The 24,062-nt window shown below is 35.5% G+C and overlaps 1 protein-coding gene across 1 annotated transcript in view; it reads left to right on the top strand.

The window, feature by feature from the left end:
- The window catches only part of LOC141340682 (parathyroid hormone 2 receptor-like), a 55,886-nt gene that overhangs the window by 17,288 nt on the left and 14,536 nt on the right, over nt 1-24,062 (top strand). The window contains exons 2-4 of the mRNA XM_073845746.1: nt 2,584-2,737; nt 10,286-10,346; nt 18,965-19,031. Of these exons, the coding sequence (XP_073701847.1) occupies nt 2,584-2,737; nt 10,286-10,346; nt 18,965-19,031 (282 nt within the window). The remainder of the gene's footprint in view (nt 1-2,583; nt 2,738-10,285; nt 10,347-18,964; nt 19,032-24,062) is intronic.

Raw genomic sequence — 24,062 nt, 5'->3', positions numbered from 1 at the left:
CGTGTTCTTTTGATTTTCATCAAAAAAGCACCCCAGATTTATCGTTAACACATCACCCACCTACAACACAGAAAAGCATGTACCCGGCATACATAGAAAGTCTTTCAATACTCCTTGAAAAAGATCCCAGGCTTCATGACTTGAGGTTGCCTGAGAGATTACAAAGAGTGTGTGGCAGAGTCAAGGCAGTGGGTGGCTAGTGTTTAAGAAGGCTGAAAATAAGACGTTTGTTGGTCACTACATTATTCTTTAACATCCCTTTGTGTTTTGATTCCTTATGCCTGATATTACAGAGAGAAATAGCCATCATCAGTAAGCTTTGATAATGTTTTGATGTGGGATGTCAAATCCCTTTTAATTCAGTTCATTGGTTTGGAAATGCTTTATGGCCATTAACCACACAGATCTGTCATGGTAGTGAGCTAATAGCTTCATTAAAGTGCAGCTCTCCAACCACAGCATACAGCTAGTCAGCTGACTGTAGTGAGAGGTTGTCATTTTGTCACACTTCTACTCTTTCTGTCATTTGACACTGACAATGTGTCATTTTAGAAGTTAGTTAGCTAATTATTCTAAAAGAGGAATCATGACGATGAGTACTTTTGTAGAAAATAACAGAGCAGACTTGAAGCTGACAGTTCACCTTTCTTTGTTCTGTGGAGAATAAAAGATTTTTTTTTGTCCAAACAGTGAAAGTCAGTGGGGTCCAATTCTATTTTGATTTTCAAAAGGTGAAACATTCTTTGTAATATCTTCTTTTATGTTCCACAGAAGGTCACACAGGTTTAAAATAATATAGAGGGCAAGTAAACGAAAATGTTCATTTTTGGTTAAAATATCCCTTTAATTTAAAGGGATAGTTCACCCAAAAATGAAAATTTGATGTGTATCTGCTTACCCCCAGGGAAACCAAGATGTAGGTGACTTTGTTTCCTCAGCAGAACACAAACGAAGATTTTTAACAAAAACCAGTGCAGTCTACCAGCCAAATAATATGAGTGGATGGGCACCAAACCTTTAAAAGTAAACAAAAACATGCACAGACAAATCCAAATTACACCCTGCGGCTCGTGACGATACATTGATGTCCTAAGACACGATTAATTGGTTTTTGTGAGAAACTGAACAGTATTTATATCATTTTTTACCTTTGATACACAGCCACGTCCATCTCTCCTGAGCACGAGATCATCATCCGGCTCGTGACATGTGAACGCGCTCTGGTGTAGAATACGCAAACGCCGGAAGCGATCTGTTGCATGTATACAACACTCATTGTTTACACAGTGCACAGAGATTGTGTGTATAGCGGCTATTCAAAATGGTAATTACTTGCGCTTATCCTGATTGTTCAAACCGATTTGAAGCTAAAAGATTTTGCTTGCGCAAACTCATCTGAGACTTTTCACCTATTTCCCCTTTATGGCGTTTGTGTATTCTACGCCAGAGCGCGTTCACATGTCACGAGCCGGATGCAAAGCTCGTGCTCAGGACAGATGGACGTGGCTGTGTATCAAAGGTAAAAAATTATATAAATACTGTTCAGTTTCTCGCAAAAACCGATGGTTTCGTGTCTTAGGACATCAATGTATCGCCACGAGTCGCAGGGTGTAATTTGGATTTGTCTGTGCATGTTTTTGTTTACTTTTAAAGTTTTGGTGCCCATCCACGTCCATTATTTGGCTGGTAGACTGCACCGGTTTTCGTTAAAAATCTTCGTTTGTGTTTTTCTGAGGAAACAATGTCACCTACATCTTGGATGCATTGGGGGTAAGCAGGTAAACATCAAATTTTCATTTTTGGGTGAACTATCCCTTTAAGAGTACAAATTCTTGATAATTTGCTTACTGCCATGTCATCCATAATTGGTCAGTCGGAAAGAAATTAAGTTTTTTTTAGGAAAACATTCAAGGAATTTTCTCCAAATAGTGGATTTCAGTGGGAGCCAATGTGTTGAAGGTCCAAATTGCAGTTTCAATGCAGCTTCAAAGGGCTGTAAACAATACCATCTGAGGATTAAGGGTCTTATCTAATGAACTAAAGAAAATGACCAATTGTTTCACTACATAAAACCCTTATTCCTCTGCTGGGATGGTGTAGAGCCCTTTAAAGCTGCTATGAAACTGCAAGTTGGACCTTCAACCCGTTGGCTCCCATTGAAGTTCAGTTAACAGAGAATGTTTTCCTCAAAACCTTAATTTCTTTATGACTAAAAAAGAAAGACATGATGAAACTGATGCAGTGTGTTTAAACAAATAAGAGTACATCAGAGAGTTTTTGGTTTGTTCTGAAGAACCCCATGTGATTATACTGATTGTAACAATTTCAAATCAGCAAACAAAGCAAAAGCATCTTGGTTTGTTTTTCTCTTCTGTCTTATGTCAGTCTAAATTGAGGCCTCTCAATGGAGAACTGTTTTTCTTGGTGGCCTCCAACTGAGAATAGGAAATTTTGTTACAATCAAAGTATTGCTTCCTGGCCAGTATGTTTACTGAATAACGTGGGTTGTTTGCTGCTATTCAATCTAAACTGCCATGTTGTGATATGAGTTTTGACTTTTTCTGCTCTACTCTTCTTTTTCAGATGGGTTGTAAAGTGACTGTCTTGCTGTTCATCTATTTCCTGGCTACAAACTACTACTGGATCCTGGTGGAGGGCTTGTACCTGCACAGTCTCATCTTCATGGCCTTCTTGTCAGACTCTAAATACCTGTGGGGCTTCACTTTGATCGGGTGGGGTGAGTATGTCACGGTAGTGAATTTCCTGAAAGAGGCAATTTGTAAAAATTCCCGCTTCTGTTGGGTTTGTAACATTTCTTGGTAAATTAAATGCTGCTGCTGGCGTTTTTGTTTTTCAGCCAGGTATCTGGTTTTGTTTACGGACAGCTGTGTGACATGTAATTGTACTCTTCTCAAAGAACAAGGCCAATCATTTTTCCACTCATATTTTCATTTTAGGCTGCCTATAGCTGGATGCTATTTTATAGTGACTATTGTGTGCATGTGACTGAGAGAGATGGTATAACAAAAATGCACTACCACATGTTGAAAACAGTTGTGCCGGTTAGAATTTTTTTCTGTTTCTTTGGTGCATACAGATTTCAAGAACAGGATTTTACTGTCACTTTGGATGAGTTTAATGTGTCCTTGCTAATTCCTTTTATATTAAATACAAGTGAAGTCAAAAGTTTACATTCACCTTGCAGAATCTGCAAAATGTTAATTATTTTACCAAAATAAGAGGGATCATATAAAATGCATGTTATTTTTTATTTAGTACTGACCTGAATAAGATATTTCACACAAAAGATGTTACATAAAGTCGACAAGAGAAAATAATCATTGGATTTATAAAAATGACCCTGTTCAAAAGTTTACATACGCTTGATTCTTAATACTGTGTTGCTACCAGAATGATCCACAGCTGTGTTTTTCATTTAGTGATAGTTGTTCACGAGTCCCTTGTTTGTCCTGAACCGTTAAACTGCCTGCTGTTCTTCAGAAAAATCCTTCAGGTCCCACAAATTCTTTGGGTTTTCAGAATTTTTGTGTATTTGAATCCTTTCCAACAATGACTGTATGATTTTGAGATCCATCTTTTCACACTGAGGACAACTGAGGGACTCATATGCAACTATTACAGAAGATTCTAATGCTCACTGATGCTCCAGAAGGAAAAACGAAGATCCAGGGGTGTAAACTTTTGAACAGAATGAAGATGTGAACATTTTTCTTAACTTGCCCTAAATATCATGTTTTTTTTTTTCATTTAGTACTTCACTTCAGAAGCTACAGAAGATACTTTCCCAGAAGACAAAATAAGTTCAATTTACCCTGATCTTCAAATTCAAAAAGTTTTCACCTCCTGGCTCTTAATGCATTGTGTTTCCTTCTGAAATCCAACGATTATTTTCTCTTGTCGACTTTATGTAACATCTTTTGTGTGAAATATCTTATTCAGGTCAGTACTAAATAAACTATTACAGAAGGTTCTAATGCTCACTGATGCTTCAGAAGGAAACACAATGCATTAAGAGCCAGGAGGTGAAAACTTTTTGAATTTGAAGATCAGGGTAAATTGAACTTATTTTTTCTTCTGGGAAAGTATCTTCTGTAGCTTCTGAAGTACTAAATGAAAAAAAAAACATGATATTTAGGGCAAATTAAGAAAAATGTTCACATCTTCATTCTGTTCAAAAGTTTACACCCCTGGCTCTTCATTTTTCCTTCTGGAGCATCAGTGAGAGTTTGAACCTTCTGTAATAGTTGCATGTGAGTCCCTCAGTTGTCCTCAGTATGAAAAGATGGATCTCAAAATACAGTCATTGTTGGAAAGGGTTCAAATACACAAACATGCTGAAAAAACAAAGAATTTGTGGGACCTAAAGGATTTTTCTGAAGAACAGCAGGCAGTTTAACTGTTCAGGACAAACAAGGGAGATATGAACAATATCTTATTCAGGTCAGTAGTAAATAAAAAATAACATGCATTTTGTGTGATCCCTCTTATGTGGGTAAAATAATTAATATTTTGCAGATTCTGCAAGGTGTATGTAAACTTTTGACTTTAGCTGTATATTTCCCTCCACAGAATGCATAATCATCTATAGCATGTTGACAAATGGAATCACACTGTAATACACATCAGACAGGAAACAAATTGACTGAATTGACTGTAAAAACCCAGAGCAAACACACAATGAGGACCCTGTGGAACAAAGAGAGGTGTATACTGAGAAGAGATGAATGGGGAGGAAGGAAACCACAGGGAGGAAGTAGAATAGCTACAAAAACAAAAGAGTTACTCTAATTGACCATATGAATCATGATCTGTACTTGACAAATACTGAACCGAGAGTTCTTTTTGTTTTTTTAACAGTGTTCTTTCACTATATTCTCCATTTCTGGATTAAGTGGTGGAGTTCTCCTCTCCCTGCTGTTAGGACAAAGTAACTCAAAAGCAAAAGAAGCCTGCAGAGATATTGAGCCACATGCATGCCATGCGACTTTCACACTGCTCTTTTCTTTAACTCGTAGCTTGAGAAAACATTGTGTTGTATGAAGAAAATTCTCTGCTTAAACAGAAATGAGAGGCTTTATAAATGCATACATCTACAGAAATCACGTGGGATCAAAATATTTTTCTGTTTTAGCAGTGTGTTTATAGTAGCTAAATATGTATTCAGTAGTGAATACTAATCCTTTTAATGTGAGTATTGGCTGGTGATAAAAATGCAGTACCTCATTCTAAAATAATTTTGACCTGTTTGGCTTAATGAAGAGTTAGTTTAAATTGCTGCGTAAATTGTTTTGAGAGCACTGACCTTAGTTTAGAGAAATGTGTCAAATCGAGTGAAAATTTTTTTTTTTGTTATGATACTTTCTTGTTCATTTATTCTGTTCTGCATTCTGATGCCTCCATATAATATAAAAAGACTATGTTAAATAACAAATAATAACTAAAGGCTACTTGATCTAAGCTAAGTGATCTGTGTGGATAATTATGTAGTATATGGGATATTATATCGTAAGTTCTGCAGTGTGACACGCTAAGCTCCATGTAAAATTGAATTGTATTGTAATTAAGTTTTCATGACCTTGTTTTGTCTGGGAAGTGCTATTAAAAATTCATGCCACTCTGCAGGAGCATTACAAATAAACTAGTGAATGCAAAAAGTAGATTAGTAGTATTGGAAAATAACTAAAAAATTGTATTTGATTTTATTTTATTTTTAAAAAATGATCATAATAATTTGTCATACTTTTACCTTTTTAAAAATATGTTTTGCCTCCAATATCCTTATGCATTTAGATGATAAATATACTGTAAGTCTGCCAATTGTCATAAATTATATTGCTCATTACACCTTCATTTGCTTAAAAAGATTAAAAAAAAAACTATTTTTTGTGCATTTTAATTAGAGGTTTAATGAGGCCTGAATATCCCATATTTTAACCAGCGAAACCTTAACAGTGATGCAATATAATTTTTGCTGAAAAGATTAATGATAACATTTTTTGTGGAAACTGTAATACAGGATTCCTTGGTAATAAAAAGTTTAGGAAAAGCATTTATTTGAAATCTTAACTGTCACTTTTGAGCATGTTAATATGTTCATGCTAAAACCTATTCATTTACTAAACTGACAGAGATGTGTAATAAGCTCTGAATATTGAATATCCAATGTTTCAGACAGCTAAACCTTGAGAGTGATGCAATATTTTACCAGGATGTTAGCGAACTAAATATTAACAAGGTCTCATTCCATTATTTCTTACCACGTTCCCTGTTTGAACAGTGACTAATCTTGTTAAGACAGAACAACTGTCTTAACTGCTGACAGCAGAACCATTCTCTGGATGGAGTTCACTGTGTTGGTCAAAACAGCAATTCAACAGGGATGTTGGTGGTCATCCCACATATATTCTGCAACTATTAAGGTCTTGCTTATCTAAGGATGCAGTGCTGAACATTATAAACAGATCCCACTTCAGAGATGGCTACCTTTTGAATATATATCTTATATATTCCTTTGAGAAATGTCTACATGGAAACCAATCCGCTATTATTTATAGCGAGAGGTATTCATACCCTTCCGTGCGCTCCCTCACTGAGAAACAGCACAACGACAGCTCACTGCAGTTTGTTTTGAGAGGTTGCTTCCTTTTCAAGTGGTTTCAAGTTGAAGTGTTCTTTATTTATTTGTCATTCCTGTTTGATGTGTTCCTACTGGAAGGGCAGAGATAGAAGCACTTTGATATGCAGATTCCCTGTTCTAGGAGCGGCTGCTCACTACATTCTCGTGAACGCGTTCGGCATGGCTTATTAATGACCTATGGGTTAAGTCTGTAAAAGTACAACACAATAATGTCACGTTGATTAGGTTAATGTAGTCATAATGAGGCGAAATGATCCGTGTTCAGAGGATGAGTGATTCATGTTGTGAATTTGATTTACTTAACATTTCAGTGCCAATAATAAGGGCACAATGAGGTTGTGTTATATAAAAGGTTCATATTTATTTGATAGAGCCATTGCTAGGAAAAGGAAACTGAGCTGTGCTGTGTGATGCAATAATAATTGTGGCAAAGGTAAATTTTAGTCTGAATTATTTAGAGTTCAGCAAAATGAGGACATATCTGTCAGTCACTCACATGCATTCATTTTTTTCCAAACCTGTATGAATTTTTAATTATTATTTTTTTTTTTTTAAAGGAGTTGTCTAATATGGAAGCCCATTTTACATAATCTCATAATTGTGTGATACAAACTCGCAAATCTAACTTTTGGAAGATAAAAACTCACAATTTTGAGTTTTTTTCTCGCAAATACAAGTTTATATCTTATAATTCTGACTTTTTTCTCACAGTTTTTTTTTCAGAATTGTATATAGATATAAACTTGCAATTGTGAGTTATAAAGTCCAATTTTGAGGGGAAAAAAGACTGATATGTTCTTAGAATTGCGAGTTTATCTCTCAGTTCTGATTTGATAACTCACGAGTGATAGATATAAACTAGATATAAACTTCTAAAGTCTGAATTTCTAAACAAACTGGCATTTTTTTCTTAGAATTGTAAGTTTAAATCTTGCAATTGTGACATTTTTTTCTCAGAACTGCGAGTTCATATCTCATAATTCTGACTTTATAACTGTCACGGTTAGGGCTGGACAATATATCGAACGATATTGTGAGGCGCGTTTAGTCAATGAAGCCGGTGCTTTGATTAGTAGTAAATCTCCATCACGTGCGTTCCGCTCAGGTTCCGCTGGAGCGGCAATTAATACACAGAGACGTAAATCTCTGACAAGCTACGCCATATCGAGCTTAATATCGAATGATGAATGATTAACTGTGGCCTGTACCTTTAAGAATTGATTAAACACATGAAAGTGTCCTAATGACATGTAGATTGTCATACTAGCAGATCCAAAACAGCATGTGTGCCTGTTAAAGCACATGAAATGAGCTCCATTCCTTCAGTGGTAGTATGAAGAGAATGTAGCGTAAGTCAGGGCACATATTATTTTAGAGAGATAATCCCAGACTCCCACAGTTACCCCATCATCGCCATGGGAACTGCTGTCTGAGAGGAGGGCACCCTCGATTGACACGCTCACCCTCAGATCCAGGCAGTTTTGCTTCTTGATATGCATGATGTGATCTTGGTTTTTCTGAGGTTATACCATGCATCTCATCAACAGAAAGCAGCATTTGTTCATTTAGTGGCTGAGCCACTCAATATTAAATATGCATGATAAAATAAATTAATATTACAGTTTGTTGAATAATGCAATCATTGTGGGCTTTCCAAAAGCAAAGCAATACTGAAAAGTCACATTTTAATATTATTATGCTTTGCATTTTAGAATCCTAATGTCTGTGGGAATAAATGTTACTCTTTTTGTCTTTAACTTTAATTAAAAAAATCATGATTCAGTCTTGTTGAAATGAATAACTTATATTATGTCTACACTCTAAAAAATACAAGGTTAAATACAACCCAGCGGTTTGTGAAATATGCACAAACCTAGCGACTGGGTTGTTTTGACGCAGTGGTTGGGTTAAATGTTCAACCTAACCTTCTGGGTAGTTTTATTTAACTCAACTATTGTTTAAAAAAATACTATTTGGCTGGCTTAAAATGAATCCAAAATAGGTTGTAATTTAAAAATCAGAGACATAATTACTTCAGCAATCATCAAAAGGTGAACATTTTGATGAACAATTTAAAACAATTAAAAAATTAGGTATTATTTAATAATTATTTATTCAACGTAATCATAAATGTTCATTTAATATTGGACACATTAATAAATGTTCATTTTTAAACTGTTTTGGGTTCATTTTAAGCAAGAAATATAGTAACTTTTAAGCACTTGTTAAATTAAATAAAACTACCCAGAAGGTTGGGTTAAACATTTAATATTTTTACTATTTTAAATAAGTGTTTTCTATTTTAATGTTTTAAAATGTCATTTATTCCTGTGATTTCAAAGGCTTCAGTGCCACATGATACTTCAGAAATCATTCTAATATGCTGATTTGCTTTTCAAGAAACATTCTTCTTCTTATTATCATTTTCAGTATTTAAAATATTGAAGCATTTTTTTGATGCAAAGATCAACATTTATCTGAAATAAAAAGCTTTTCTAAATCATTGTAAATTATAGTTTGTAAATTATAGAAATGAATACTTTTATTTAGCAAGGATATTTTAAATTGATCAAAAGTGATTATAAAGGCATTTATAACATTACTGTTTTTCTAAATTTTCTATTCATCAAAGAAACCTGAATAATTCTACTGTTTTTAACATAATAATAATAATAATATATGTTTTTTGAGCAGCAATCGTAATTTTATAATAATTTCTGAAGGATCATGTGACAATATAATTTTAAATAGAAAACAGTTATTTTTCATTGTAAAGAATATTTCAAAATTTTACACTTTTTGCTGTACTTAAAAAAAAAAAGTATGTGTCTTTATAAATAATATATTACATACATAATACTGAAAGTAGTCCTGTAGTCAGCAAAAAATTTGAACAGGATTTTGTTTACTCGGCTGTGTAGTGAAGGGCATATAGAAACGTTCCATGAACAGAATCCAAAATTAGTTTTGAGCTCTTTCAGTTTCAAAGCCTGACTGTGAATTGAAGGCAACTATTCAAAGTGAAAAATAATAATAATAATAATAATAATAATAATAATAATAATAATAATAATAATAATAATTTTGACATTTTACATTCAGTCAAGTTTCCAATGTACCAGAGAGAACAAATGCTCTTCCTGCCCAGTGTTTGGAATGAAAAACACTCCATTGGCAATAAGTAAACAAGCAATATTTTTTTATTGAGATTACTCCACAGGATATCCATCTGAGTGCAAATCTCCACAGGTGCTTTTGAACCCCTGGGGAGTCGTTGAAGGTCCAATCATGCTTCAGTACCTCCTTAAAATGTCCTAGGACATTTTAACATCCATTAACATGATGTTAGCTTTTGTTCACGCCATTTATTATGGTCTACTGGAATGCATACTAAATTAGGAAACTAAAATAGCATTGTATTCTTGTTAGGATAGTCCACATAATATGAAAGGATGCAATGTCATTTACATATCAGATCTTCAACTATTTACAAATTCTGTTTAGTTTCTTTAGATGTGTATTTGCAACATGGTGACCAGCAGCATCGTTTTTAGTTCAGATAATATAAATGATCAAAATACCACTAGCTTTACCATAATTTTCACCTTTTCCTTTCTTTTGTTTCAGGTGTTCCCGCTGTTTTTGTTGCAGCTTGGGCAGTTGTCAGGGCAACGCTGGCAGATGCAAGGTGAATTCATGTGTTCATCTTCACAGACTTCATATAGGGACTTAGTATGGGAGTGTTTGTGAAAGATATTGTGGGTAGAAATACATATTAATATCTTGGCTCTAAATCTAAAATGTATTATGTCTATGTTTATGTCTAGCCATGTTTATAAACTGCCGTTCAAAAGTTTGGGATCAGTAAGATTTTAATGTTTTTTAAAGTCTCTTATGCTCATCAAAGTTCCATTTATTTGATCAAAAACACAGAAAAAGTAATATTATGAAATATTTAAATTCAAAATAACAGTTTTTTAATTTAATATACTTTAATATACTTATTTAATATAATTTATTTCTTAGAGTGTTCTGAATTTATTTCTTTAGAGGATCATGTGACACTGATTACTGGTCTAATGATGCTAAAGATTTAGCTTAGCGTCACAGGAATAAATTATATTTTAAAGTATATTAAAAAAGAAAATCACTATTTTAAATTGCATTAACATTTCACAATATTGCAGTTCTTCTGTCTTTTCTTAATCAAATAAACGCAGCCTTGATAAGAAGAAAAGTCTCCTTTAAAAAGTCTCCTTTAAAAAACTTTTGAGCGGCTATGTGTATACAGTCAAGCCTGAAATTATTCATACCCCTGGCAAATTCTGACTTAAAGTTACTTTTATTTAACCAGCAAGGTTTTTTTGGACTGAAAATGACAGGCTTCTCTCGAAAGATAATAAGACAATGTACAAGAGGCACCATTGTGGAAAAAAATATTTCTCAGCTTTTATTTACATTTGAACAAAAAGTGGCATGTCCAAAATTATTCATACCCTTTGCAAACTGTCACAGTCTATGGGAAAATCCAAAGTTCTATACCATTCCAAATAGTCCAAGCTGTTCTAAAGCATCCTAATTACCCTGATTCATTGGGAACAGCTGCTTTAATCAACTCAACAAGTGAAAAACAGAAACTCTCTGCTGTTGGTTTGTGGACTGTAATGGCTAAGACAAAGGAGCTCACTGAGGACCTGCGGCTGCGCATTGTGGCTGCTCACAAGTCAGGAAAGGGCTATAAGACCATATCTAAATGTTTTGAAGTTCCAGTGGCTACAGTGCAAAGTATTATTAAAAAATACAAGATGTTCCGCACTGTGAAAAATCTCAGAGGACGTGGTTGGAACCACCATAGAGGACACCACTTCTCCAGAGAAGGCACACAAAAGCCCACTTGGCCTTTGCAAATGCTCATCTGGACAAAGAAGACGACTTCTGGTCTTCTGTTTTATAGTCAGATGAAACAAAAATTGAATTGTTTGGCCACAATGATGTAGCCTTCATTTTACATAAAAAAAAAAAGGGGAAGCCTTCAACCCTAAGAACACCATTCCCACTGTCAAACATGGTGGTGGAAACCTAATGTTTTGGGGGTGTTTTTCAGCCGGTGGACCAGGGACACTAATCACAGTAAACGGCACCATGAAAAAGGAGCAATACATCAAAATTCTCAACAACAACATCAGGCGGTCTGCAGAGAAACTTGACCTTGGGCACCAGTGGACATTTCAGCATGACCCAAAACACACAGCAAAAGTGGTGAAGAAATGATTAGCAGACAAAAACATTAATGTTTTGCAGTGGCCCTGCCAGAGTCCTGACTTAAATCCAATTGAGAATCTGTGGAGGGAGCTAAAGATCAGGGTGATGGCAAGGAGACCCTCCAACCTGAAAGAGTTGGAGCTCATCGCTAAAGACGAATGGGCAAAAATAGCAGTGGAGACATGCAAAAAGCTGGTCAGCAATTATAGGAAGCGTTTGATTGCTGTAATAGCCAATAAAGACTTTTCTATTGATTATTGAGAAGGATATGAATAATTTTGGACATGCCACTTTTTGTTCAAATGTAAATAAAAGCTGAGAAATATTTTTTTCCACAATGATGCCTCTTGTACATCATCTTACTATCTTTTGGGAGATGCCTGTGTCATTTCCGGTCAAAAAAAACTTGCTGGTTGAATAAAAAGTAACTTTAAGTCAGAATTTGCCAGGGGTATGAATAATTTCTGGCTTGACTGTATATGTTTTAATAAGAAGCAACACTGTTTCAAACAAACAGACCTGGTTGCAAAGTAGTTTCAGGCATATTAATGCTACAAAAAAAAAAAAAAAAGAAATTAACCAAAAAAATGTTAAAATGGTCACTGTATTGCTTAGTTTTATGTGTCTCTGGTCCGTCAGTTTTTTTAAATTAAGGTTTATACATAATTTGTTTGTTAGGATAGGACAATATTTGGACGAGATACAGCTATTTGAAAATCTGAAATCTGAGGATGCAAAAAAATCTAAATATTGAGAAAATTGCCTTTATAGCAATGCATATTTCTAATCAAAAATTAAGTTAATATATTTATAATAGGAAATTTACAACATATCTTCATGGAACATGGTCTTTACTTAATATTCTAATAATTTTTGGCAAAATTTTTGATCTATACAATGTATGTTTGACTATTGCTACAAATATACCTTGCTACTTAACACTGGTTGTGTGTTCAAGGGTCACGTATTTTTATGTTTAGTTTGTATGGTTCAAATGTTACTCATTGCTACTAGAAAGTAATTTGATCTGTAGGGTTTGTCATGGATGAGTAAATGTTTGTGTTCTTATGTTAAAACACCACTGCAGTGTTCATGCTGTTTATCACCAGATCGTCTTAATGAAGTAGTGTTTTCAAGTCACATTGATGTAGGACCATGCCTGAGGCGTTATCTTTCCCTGTTTTATTTTCAAACACTCGCTGAATGTCATTGTCTTACTCCCCTCGAGAGCAATTTGTATTCGTGCAGCTTACAGCCTGTTAGTGATGGTATAAAAGCAAATGTCTTAAAGCAACAACTTGCTGCTTCTCTGGGGGGAACATCCTTTATCAACATACGGTTTTGTTTAACTGGTACCTATTTTAGTCTTTCTTTTTTACGGGGTTGTTAAGGTGGCTTAGTTTAACTGATCACAGATTATATCTTTAACTTAATCTTCAGTGTATCTTAAAATAAAAGTCACACTGCATAATGTGTTTTAAGAGGGTCATATATACAGGTCGATGTCACATGAAATAAATGAATCTTTTGCAATATTAGGAAATATCACAAATTCTTTGAAATGTTGTAGTATGTTTCAGAAAAGATGTTTTCAGAAATTAGGGAAACATACTGTTATTTCTAAATATCACAAGGAGAATTTATGATGATGATAATAAGACTATAATAACAGCTATTGCCATATGCTTTCGCATACAGGGCAAAGTCTAACAAAAATCAAGGCAAACAGAAAAACTTAAATGCAATCAAAAAACAAACAGGTTAACAAGACACACTTGTAAACAAGAAATGAACAATGTACACAGTAAGCACAGCAAAATGCTTTTAAAATCACAGCAGCAAAAACTGTCCAATTTAATTTCAAGGTTGAGAGAGAAGGGGAAAAAAACTGTTATGTAAAACTAAATTAGAACTTGGGCCACATGGAGAAAATATATGATTTGTGTAACTGCATAACTCAGTGGATAGATAATAGATAATAGTGTTTTCTTTATATTGTGTGTATTTTTTATATTTAGTGTGCTTTGTGTGCACATTTTGAACTTCTGAAGGGCATGGTTTATTTTTTGCAGTTTTTATTCCGGGTGTTGATTTTTGCCAGTGAGCGTGAAACCCCACTCCATTCACACACTGTCTTTCAGTCTGTGTGTTTTTGGCTTCTGTTGAAACTATTTTTACTTGCAGAGTAATTTTTTCTTGGAATGCCACTTGATCAAATTAGCTGACCGAAACTAAATGTTGAATAATCTATAAATATTGAATAATCTGAGCTTTAAAAATACTTACAATTCTGTTTCTTTTTGTCATATGCACTTGCAAAAATAAACCAGTGAACAAGTGTTTGAAGAAAAACTACTGTACGCTGTGAACATTTTGGGTCTTTTTTTTTTAGAAAACAAAAAGGGTTCTACCTATAGAAGTCTATAGAACCCAAAAACTCAATATCTCAAAACTGTTCAGAAAGCAGATAAAACCTTATAATTCCAAGGTGATGATTTGTCAGTGATATAAGTAATCTAATCTAAACTAAAAGCTTTTCACGGAATACAGCTTCCCCAAATTAGTAGACCAAAACTGTTGAATAATCTATAATTGAAACTGAGCTTTGAAAATACTTACAATTCTGTTTCTTTTTGTTATATGCACTTGGAAAAAAACAAATGTTTGAAGAAAAAATACTGTACGTATTTGTCGGTAATATAATCAAATCTAAATTTTTAAAAAAGTAAATCAAGAGTGTTGAGCAGGGTTTCTCTTGTCAGTGAGCAAGAAACCCCACTCTATTCACACGCTGTCTTCCAGTCTGTGTTTTTTGGCTTCTGTCGAAACTATTTTTACTTGCAAAGTAAAAATAATGTAATTTTTTCATGGAATGCCGCTTGACTGTGTTGAATAATCTATAATTAAATCTAAGCTTTAAAAATACTTACAATTCTGTTTCTTTATGTCATATGCACTTGCAAAAATAAACCGATGAATAAGTGTTTGAAGAAAAAATACTGTACGGATTTGTCAGTGATGTAAATAATCTAATCTAAACTAAAATACAGTTGTCACACACTGAAGCGGAGTGGAGCCAGGAGAAAACGTGCGGGAAACCGGAATAATAATAATAATAATACGGATATTTATTGAAAACAAAAGCAACTTAGAACAAAAACCAGGAAAACTGAGAACAAATAACATTAAACAAAACACTGAAAATGATTACAAACAAACAAAAACTGGGAGCAAGAAACGAGCACATGTAACGTTAACAACGGACAGCAGGGAGTGATTAGACACAGACTTAAATACAGAGAAACGGGGGCGTGGTAACAAACGAGATAACAAGATGATGAGGGGGAAATACAAATATGGGTAAGACAAAACCAACTAAGACTAAACCAAAAGGAGGAGACAAGGACTAAACCATAAGGACTAGAAACAGAGGGGGGAAAACACTGGGAAAACAGAACAGAAACAGACTAAAACCTGACATTACCCCCCCCCCCTCCCCGAAGGCGCGTCTCGCGCCTAATAACATCCATAGGGGAGGGAGGGTGGGCGCCCTGAAGACCGCTAGGCAGGAACACAGAGGACAAAGGAAACAGGGGAGGTCTCCAGGGCGGATCAGGGAGCTCAGGAGGCCATGGCGGGTCAAACAGTCCATGAGGCCATGGCGGATCTGGGGGCTCAGGAGGCCATGGCGGATCAGGGAGCTCAGGAGGCCATGGTGGGTCAAACAGTCCATGAGGCCATGGCGGATCTGGGGGCTCAGGAGGCCATGGCCGGGTAAACAGTCTAGGAGGCCATGGTGGATCTGGGGGCTCAGGAGGCCATGGCCATGTAAACAGTCCAGGAGGCCACATGAAACGCTACTCCATTCACACACTGTCTTTCAGTCTGTTTTTTTTTTGTTTTGTTTTGTTTTTGTTGAAACTATTTTAATTTGCAGAGTAAAAATAATGTAATTTTTTCATGGAATGCCGCTTGACCAAATTAGTAGACCAAAACTAGCTGCTGAATAACCTGTAATTAAATCTGAGCTATAGAAATACTTACAATTCTGTTTCTTTTTGTCATATGCACTTGCAAAAATAAACCAATGAACAAGTGTTTAAGGAAAAAATACTGCATGTATTTTGTCGCCTTGGAATTATAAGGTTCTATCTGTCTATCTGACGTTTTTGTCAAAATTGAGTTATTCACATAGTCTTATTCTGTGACAACTTATGTACATTATGTGATGTTTCTTTTGTACGCTGTGTACATTTTGGCCCTTTTTTTTTAGAAAACAAAAAGGGTTCAACCTATAGAAGTCTATGGAACCCAAAAACTTTAAAATTCAATATCTCAAAACTGCTCAGAATGCAGATAAAACCTTTCTTTTTCCTTTTGTCATATGCACTTGCAAAAACAAACAAATGAACAAGTGTTTGAAGAAAAAATACTGCAAGTATTTGTCAGTGATATATATATATATATATATCACATCTAATCTAAACTAAAATACAGGAAATCAAGAGTGTTGAGCAGAGTTTCTCTTGCCAATGAGCGCGAAACCCCACACCATTCACACACTGTCTTCCATTCGGTGTGTTTTTTGGCTTCTGTTGAAACTATTTTTCATTTGCAGATTAAAAATAATGTAATTTTGTTCATGTAATACTGCTTGACCAAATTAGTAGACCACAACTAACTGTTGAATAATCTATAATTGAATCTGAACTTTGAAAATACTTTTTGTCATATGCATTTGCAAAAATAAACCAATAACCAAATATTTGAAGAGAAAATACTGTCTGTATTTTCAGTGATACAAATGATCTCAACTAAAATACAGTAAATCAGGTTTGTGTCAGAAAACACAGTAACACTTCACAATAAGGTTCATTAGTTAACTACATTATTTAACATGAACCAAGAATGATCAATAAGATGCTTTTTAAGATGCTGAATGCTTGAAACTAAATTAGACTGTTGTGAGTTTTCATTTCTTTTTAATTAGCTTCCTTCTTATTAAAGATAAAAATGGCTTTACTTTGATGTCTAGCTGATTTTTTCCCCCACTTGAGTCAAATGCAAATGAAACGTTCATTTAGAGCAGGCAAAAAGTGAGTTGTCAGTATCCTGACATTTGTCATTTGTGAGTGATGGTGATTTAATGGCTTTCAGCAAGACCATAAGATATTCTACTTTGAAAAGCAAATGTGAAGAAGATTACATGTATCGCCAAGCTGTTCTGATCTGCATTCAGGTAGCGCTAATAGTGCCGAGGTCATGAGTTTGACTCCCAGGGAATACACATACAGTACTGGGTACATCATAACTCACACTGACTGCCAAATGAGTAAATATAAATGTTGTCTGGGTGTTTGATATTCCACATTCATCTCAATATGTGTGTACAGAAACATTACCTATGCATATTTTTGTAATATAACATCTCTGAAACATTGAAACCGCAAGAACTGCTTCTCAGAAATGAATTAAACCTCCAAAAATAGTAATCTTTGCACTCTATTGTTAAAAAAATCATGACGCAAATGAAGCAGGTCTATTAGTGCAATCGTTGGGAAACTTGATATTCAGTTAAAAGTGTGTTAAATAATTGAGATATTTACAGCATTTGTTAATTTTACAGCATAGCCAACAAATAATATAAAAACTAATTGTAAACTAAATGCAAAGATCTAGCATCATATTAGAAATCTAATTAGAAAGCCACTAAAATTGTCTACAATTTGGCTTTCACTGCAGTTGAATTCCATATTAATGTGGCATGTTGCCCTATTGCTTGGCAACTGTTAACAGCAACAGTTATGAGCTATAGACCTTTTTCCTGAGTAAACGATGAGCGCCGCCATTACGAATTCTAACGTCAGATTGAATGCTTTTCTGTTCTGGTTTCCACAGGAACCCATTCAAATAGCGTCCATCTGTTTTTAATGTAGCTAACGTCCGCTGCTTCGTGTCATCTACACACTCATTAAAGTGAGGCACTGACAAATGACGGTCATTGCGACATTGCCAAGTGATGGCGCTTTGGAGCCATGTGCTTTTTAAAAACATTTTAATAGTTTTAACATTAGTTTATTAGCTTGGAATATACCCTAATTTGACTAGAAACAATGCAGACCGGAAATGCAAAGCATTCTTTCAGTTAAGAGTCGGACTTACTTCCGTGTTCAGGAAAAACGTCTATATGAACTAGAATACTTCATATAATAATATGATTTATGAATATTTTTCTAGGTTTGTACCCATCTAGTTAGAATATTCAGATTTTTAGTTATTTTGTTTTTAGTTGGCATTTGTGTGCTTTGTCCTGTTGATGTCTTTCTGCTGCGAAGTTTGTTTTATTTACTATTATTATGTAAAAAGTAATAACTCCCTCTTGCTTTAATGGGTCCTTATCAGATTAAATGTGAAAGAAACAACAGCACTCCTTCCTTTGTTCCTTTATATGAAAGTAAAGCGGACTATCACACAATACGCTGCCTGACTGCCTGCAGTACCCTTATTTATGAATCATCTGTGGTACTAAAGTTAAATGTGCATAATTAAAAATCAGTTTGTCATTCTGAGGTAATTATTAATGAATGTTCATTTTGACTCTTTAGTTTTGCTCCAGACTGCATGCATTCTGCTTTCCCTTTGAAATACTTAAAGTATATCCCATTTATGGACTGTATCCTCTGCATGGCAGATTATCTATTCAGCTGCACATCATAGTAAACACTGGTAATGGGATTACCAACGGCGAAACAAATTGGTGGTAAACAAATGGAAATGAGTTTTATAAAGTGCTTTAGTTTGCTTAAAGTGAAGGAGTGGGTCAGTGACTTCAAGGAGATGGAGAGAGACCAAACTATGTGCTTTTGATCTATACAGTATGCACTGTGAAGTACAGTATATCATAACTGTGTTAGCACTGCCTCAGGGACTGGAAATTTATCTGCCTTTCTGCCACCGTCTCGCTCTGTGCCTTTTAAATATCCCCTGAATCGTAATCCATGTGTGCCAGTTAATTTATCATTCGATCTGTCTTTATCTGTGCAGATGCTGGGAGCTGAGTGCAGGAAACATCAAATGGATCTACCAGGTCCCCATTCTGACAGCCATTGGGGTGAGTAAAAGCACTGTGAAAAACTGTCAGGCGTGAGAACCAAGTGACAGCCTGGGAAACAGTTCAAAGACTGAGGCAATTTTCCCTGAGGATGGAGAAATCATCTAACTTTACCTAAACTTTTCTCCTTTCTGAACTGGCAAGAACATTACCATAATTAAAACGTGTATGTGTGTGTTTCTACCAGTTCTGCCAATTATTGGATGCAGACAATTACATGATTCAGACATGGGCACAGTCAGGAGAGACTGAAGCGTCTCAGTGGGGGTGCCTACATGTTAACCTCACTTTGCCTTTCTAGTTCATTATGTTCATTTAGAAACAATTTCAGCTTGAGTTTAAAAATGGGATTTATTTATTACATTCAGATTGAAGTAATAGTTTACAGCTGCTGCTTTGAAGGGTTAGTTTATACAAAAATGAACACAAATTAAGATATTTTCGATGAAATCCGAGAGCTTTCTGACCCTGCATAAACAACAACGCAAATGACTCAAAAAGATATTGAGGACATTGTTAAAATAGTCTGTGTGACATCAGTGGTTCAACTATAATTTTATGAAGCTTTGAGAATACTTGTTGTTCACAAAGAAAACAAAAATAATGACTTTATTCAACAGTTTCTACTCTTGCGGGTCAGTCTCCACCGCGCATTCACAAGAGTACCACAATGCAGATAAGATCTTCTCAAATTTACACGGTTTTCAAAGTAAAAGGTTTGACGGTCAGTTTCATAATTTGTTTTTAAACAATACAGAGGAAAAAATTATTTGATTCCTGCTGTTGTACTTTTGCCCACTGACAAAGAAATGATCGGTTTATAATTTTAATAATAGGTTTATTTTAACATTGAGAGACAGAATAACAACAACAAAATCCAGAAAAACGTATTTCAAAAAAGTTATAAATTGATTTGCATTTTAACAATCAGCAAGATGTCTGACTCCCTTTAAAGAGAGTGCTCCTAAGCTCAGCCTATTCCTGTATAAAAGACACCTGTCCACAGAAGCAATCAATCAATCAGATTCCAAACTCTCCACCATGGCCAAGACAAAAGAGCTGTCCAAGGATGTCGAGGACCTACACAATTGTAGACCTACACAAGGCTGGAATGGGCTACAAGATCATCCCCATGCAGCTTGGTGAGAAGGTGACAATAGATGCTGTGATTTTTTCACAAATGTAAGAAACACAAAATAACTGTCAGTCTCCCTTGGTCTGGGGCTACATGCAAGATCTCACCTCGTGGAGTTTCAGTGATCATGAGAACGGTGAGGAATCAGCCCAGAACTACACAGGAGGATCTTGTAAATGATCTCAAGGCAGCTGGGACCATAGTCTCCAAGAAAACAATTGGTAACACACTATGCCATGAAGGACTGAAATTCTGCAGTGCCCGCAAGGTCCCCCTGCTCACGAAAGCACATGTACAGGCCCGTCTGAAGTTTCCCAGTGAACATCTGAATGTTTCAGAGAACTGGGTGAAAGTGTTGTGGTCAGATGAGACCAAAATCAAGCTGTCTTGCATCAACTCAACTCGCCGTGTTTGGAGGAGGAGGAATGCTACCTATGACCCCAAGAACACCATCCCCACCGTCAAGCATGGAGGTGGAAACATTATGCTTTGGGGGTGTTTTCTGCTAAGTGGACAGGACAACTGCACTGCATCAAAGAGTCAATGGACGGGGCCATGTATCGTCAAATGTTGAGTGAGAACCATTGAAAATGGTTCGTGGATGGGTATTCCAGCATGACAATGACACAAAACACATGGCCAAAGCAACAAAGGAGTGGCTCAAGAAGAAGCACATTAAGGTCCTGGAGTGGCCTAGCCAGTCTCCAGACCTTAATCCCATAGAAATTCTTTTTGGAGATTGTGGAAGGAGCTGAAGGTTCAAGTTGCAAAACACCAGCCTCGAAACTTTAATGACTTGGAGAGAATCTGCAAAGAGAACTGGGATATGTGCAAACCTGGTGGCCAGCTACATGAAACGTCTGACCTCTGTGATTGCCAACAAGGGTTTTGCCACCAAGTCATGTTTTGCGAAGGGGTCAAATACTTATTTCACTCATTAAAATGCAAATCAATTTATAACTTTTTTGAAATTATTATTATTATTATTATTATTATTTTAGATTTTTGTTGTTGTTGTTATTCTGTCTCTCACTGTTCAAATAAACCTACCATTAAAATTATAGATTGATCATTTCATGTCAGTGGGCAAACATACAAAATCAGCAGGGAATCAATATTTTCTTTCCTCACTGTACAGTTATTTTTTGATAATTTAAAAACTTTTTTTTTCACTTGGTTAATGATATTTTGTTATTTAATGCACCTTCATACATTTTTTATTTGACTTAAATGTCCAAATATTTTTGAGTTTGCTATACAAATAAAATATGACAGAAATGAACTTTAAACCTAAGGAATACATCAATTATACATACATTAAAGGTGCCATAGAATGCATTGAGAGAATATTTTAAATTGTTCTCTGATATCTACATAGAAGGTATATGGCATAGGAAAGGGCAAAAAATCTCCAGAAACGGTTTTACAGGTCCATTTACAACCCTAGGATTTGTCCCTAGAATGAAATGCTCTGTTATTTGGAAGCTTCATGAATATTAATGAGCTCTGCTCTGATTGGCTGTTTCACAGAGCTGCTCATCTCTATAGCTGGCACATTGATAAAAATATATATTTAATTAGGAGCTCTAGCCGCTTTTAATATGGTTTGTTGAATCTGCTGTTTTGAATCGCCGACATTTTAGTCTCATTACTGTGATCGTATGTGCTCTGTGTAAAGTTATAATGCAGAGGGAGTGCTTATGTTACTTACCACACAAGTTGAGCTGCTGGTCAGTGATTCTCAAGATCTGTAAATCATTCGCCATCATCAACGCAGTTATTTCTCCATCATTCACCATCATCAGCGCACTCATCTCTCTGTTTATGTGGTAAGTGAAATCTTTTGTACTGCAATGTAACAGGCTAGTGCTAGCATTAAGCTAACCGTGTCTCTTCAGTGGCTTGCCTAGATTTACTGATGTGCTGACGTTACTGATGATTGGGCGATGCAAATGTTGGAGGCGTAACTATTAACGATCCCGGAGCTGTTGCGTAACAGTGTTATGTTGGAATTGACCTATTTTTCGGTGGTCTTTTGCAAACACTAGATTTATATAAGAAGGAGGAAACGATGGTGTTTGAGACTCACAGTATGTCATGTCCATGTACTGAACTGTTATTATTTAACTATGCCAAGGTAAACACAGTTTTCCTTTCTATGGTACCTTTAAAAGAAATGATACTTTTGTTTGCAAAAATTTACTAAATTGGTCAAGATATATATATATATATAGAGAGAGATTCAATAGCTTTAAATGATTACACTACATGTATTTATTTATATATATTTATTTTCAAAAAACGTGTAGCACTTATAGCAAGCTGCTTATAGTTTGCTAGACTTATAACAAGCTACAAAATGGTATGTACTCATCCTTTATTATTCCAGACTCAGATTTTCCCCAGCAAATCCTGGCTATCACCAGTATGCGTGGTCCAGCAGTTTGTTGCTTGGTCACATGATACCATAGCTTCTGTACAGTCGTTTCCTCACAGCTGCCGTTGATTGCCTGCTACTAGCTGCTTTCTGGGCAATCTACTGCCATCCAGGTGGCAGAGAGGGTCACTGATGACGTATTCCTGAGTGCCCTGTCATGAACAGAGTGATGGATCCACAGATGCTAAACCACCTCACTGAAGTGGTTGAGCTGGCTGGCCAGATGAGAGAATCGTGAACAAGAACTCTTTCATTTCCGCAGAGTGGCGCAAGTCAAAACATTGAATCGAATGTAATAGTACTCTCTGGTTTTCTAACAGCTTAACAAGGTTGCACTAAGGGGTTCGTTCATCTGTAGATGTATATTATGTAATAATTTAATCATCCTCTTGTCATTCCAAACCAATATAAATTTCTTTTGCGAAACAGCAAAAAGTTGCAGCTTTTGTGCAATGAAATTGAATAGTGATATATTAGGCTTCATTAAGCTCTTAAATGACAAAACAACGGACCTATACAGCTTAATATGACTTAATATGAATTGTAAACTATATTCCAAACCTTTTTAATCAACAGTTGTTGTTTTTTTTTGTTGGTTACCAACTAAATAACTTCTTTTATTCTCCAAAGAAGAAAGTCAGTCAAAGAGGTTTGGAACGACACAAGGGAATTAATTTTCATTCTTGACTGCGTCTATTTCAAGTCTATTTCAATGAAAGCGAAAAGGCCATCATATTACCAGGTGTACCCGAATTGCACTGGGCACTTCCCTTGAAGCAGCATGAGGCGCCTGCAGACTTCAGTGATGTTTTGGCCACATTCACTCACCTAGATAATACCATCATGACACTCTGTGAGCAGGGCTGAACCTGCTCTGACTCCTGGTTCTCTGCAGGACCAGACTATCAAAGAATTCCTTTTTTCTTTAAAGGAGAAAAGTTCACTTCCAGAACAAAAATGTACACATAATTTACTCACCCCCTTGTCATCCAAGATGTTCATGTCCTTGCTTCTTTCTTCGTAAAGAAATTATGTTTTTTGAGGAAAACATTTTAGGATTTCTCTCCATATAGTGGACTTCTATGGTGCCTGCGAGTTTGAACTTCCAAAATGTAGTTTAAATGCAGCTTCAAAGTGCTCTAAACGATCCCAGCCAAAGAAGAAGTGTCTTATCTAGTCAAACAATTGGTTGTTTTCTAAAAACAAATGACAATTTATATACTTTTTAACCTCAAATGCTCGTCTTGTCTAGCTTTGTGTGTACTCTGTGTATTTCGGTTCAAGACAGTTAGGGTATTTTGAAAAAACTCTCATTTTCTCCTCCAACTTCAAAATCATCCTACAGTACATCTTCTTTGCACGTTCTCTTTGTAAACACCGGTTTGGTACTTCTACAGCGATGTAGGACGATTTTAAAGTTGAAGAAAATGAGATGGGAGTTTTTTCAAAATACCCTAAC

This window comes from Garra rufa, chromosome 8 (genome assembly GCF_049309525.1).
Source record: "Garra rufa chromosome 8, GarRuf1.0, whole genome shotgun sequence".
Taxonomy (NCBI): Eukaryota; Metazoa; Chordata; class Actinopteri; order Cypriniformes; family Cyprinidae; genus Garra; species Garra rufa.
The sequence above is the reverse complement of the archived record's forward strand: the minus strand, read 5'-3'. Positions and strand labels throughout refer to the sequence as shown.